The sequence below is a fragment of the Echinococcus granulosus genome (assembly GCF_000524195.1).
Source record: "Echinococcus granulosus chromosome Unknown EG_S00812, whole genome shotgun sequence".
Classification (NCBI taxonomy): Eukaryota; Metazoa; Platyhelminthes; class Cestoda; order Cyclophyllidea; family Taeniidae; genus Echinococcus; species Echinococcus granulosus.
In genome coordinates this window covers 1-1181 of record NW_020171186.1, presented here as the reverse complement: position 1 = coordinate 1181, position 1181 = coordinate 1, and the positions used below count along the sequence as shown (strand labels likewise).

At 38.6% G+C, this 1181-nt stretch overlaps 1 protein-coding gene across 1 annotated transcript; it reads right to left on the bottom strand. All coding sequences in view use genetic code 11, as the record gives it.

Annotated features, from left to right (window-relative positions):
* Positions 1-345: 345 nt before the first annotated feature.
* Positions 346-790, bottom strand: EGR_11307 (hypothetical protein; the record flags this gene model as incomplete). The annotated part of the gene is made up of 2 exons (XM_024500548.1): positions 346-390; positions 725-790. The coding sequence occupies 2 exons, from the start codon at positions 788-790 to the stop codon at positions 346-348; spliced, it is 111 nt and encodes a 36-aa protein (XP_024345038.1).
* Between the last annotated feature and the right edge of the window lie 391 nt (positions 791-1181).

Here is a 1181-nt window from a genome sequence, read left to right as displayed (position 1 = left end):
CCATACTCAAACTTCTCAAACAATCTAAAACACTTCAGAATATCGTCCACTTTTGGTCAGTAGGGTGCGTCTTGCGGTAATAGACAAAACGTGATTGTGACAACGAGTAGTTGGACTCAATAAGTGGATGATTACCACAAAGCAACACTGAAAAACTAACGTTGACAGCAGTTTTGCAACTCCCTAACAAAAAGTGGCACCAAAGAGGACACTTAATGATTACAACAGAAGAATGAGAAAGTTCAGCTCAATGGGAGGAATAGTAACATTTGAAAGAAAAGTTAGTGATTCAAAAGACCACGAAAACAGACCATAGCAAAAAACTCATCATAGAGATGGCAACATCTAGCAATTTGCATCCTCAATACTGCAGTGAAAGATGCGGTTAACCTGAAGAGAATGCGAACGAAAAGTAGTTTTTCACCTCAGAAAAGTGCAGTTAGTCGTCCAGAGGAAGAAAAGGAGTAAGAAATAGTCGAATTCTATACAGCATGATCAAATCATTTTTTCAGCATGTTTAAAGAAAAGAATGGTAGAGGAATGCTGCTTCTTGCCACACAAGAGGTCTTAACAACAATATGTCCCCACGAGGCAAAAACAGTATTACACACTTTGATAAAATACAAGCCGGTGAGCTATAAAAGCAAGCGCCAACCCGTTCGAAAAAGACTGCATTGCAAGTAAAAAGACATCCATACAGACCGCACTTCTAAAAAGCAACTACCTTCGCGCGGTTAACGTAAGACGAGGCAAAGTCACGACAGCCGCATGTCTTAGGACCTCGCAACATTGCAAATAACCTCATAAAAACAGTCCTCTTTCATTACCACCGTGACTCTGAATGATAAAATTTCCGTATTTCTGGCTGTTAAATGTTTCAGCTCCTCCAGAAAAGGAATAAAGGAGAATGAGAAAAAAACCAAGATATATAAGCCTACCTGCTAAGTTTCTTTTTCATGTCCTCTTCGACGAACTTGACTTAACCTCTTCAACCTAAAGATAGCATATAGCAAAATACTACAGTCAATTTGCCGATTTATGGTGTTTCCACTAATGTAATCAGTCCAAAATAGGGAGAAACATCGATCAATGACGCCTTACTTCACCGCACACCTATGATGTCTATAGTTCCATAATATATTTTAGTCAGTCAATTAAACTTACCCGCAAATAAAGTAAAT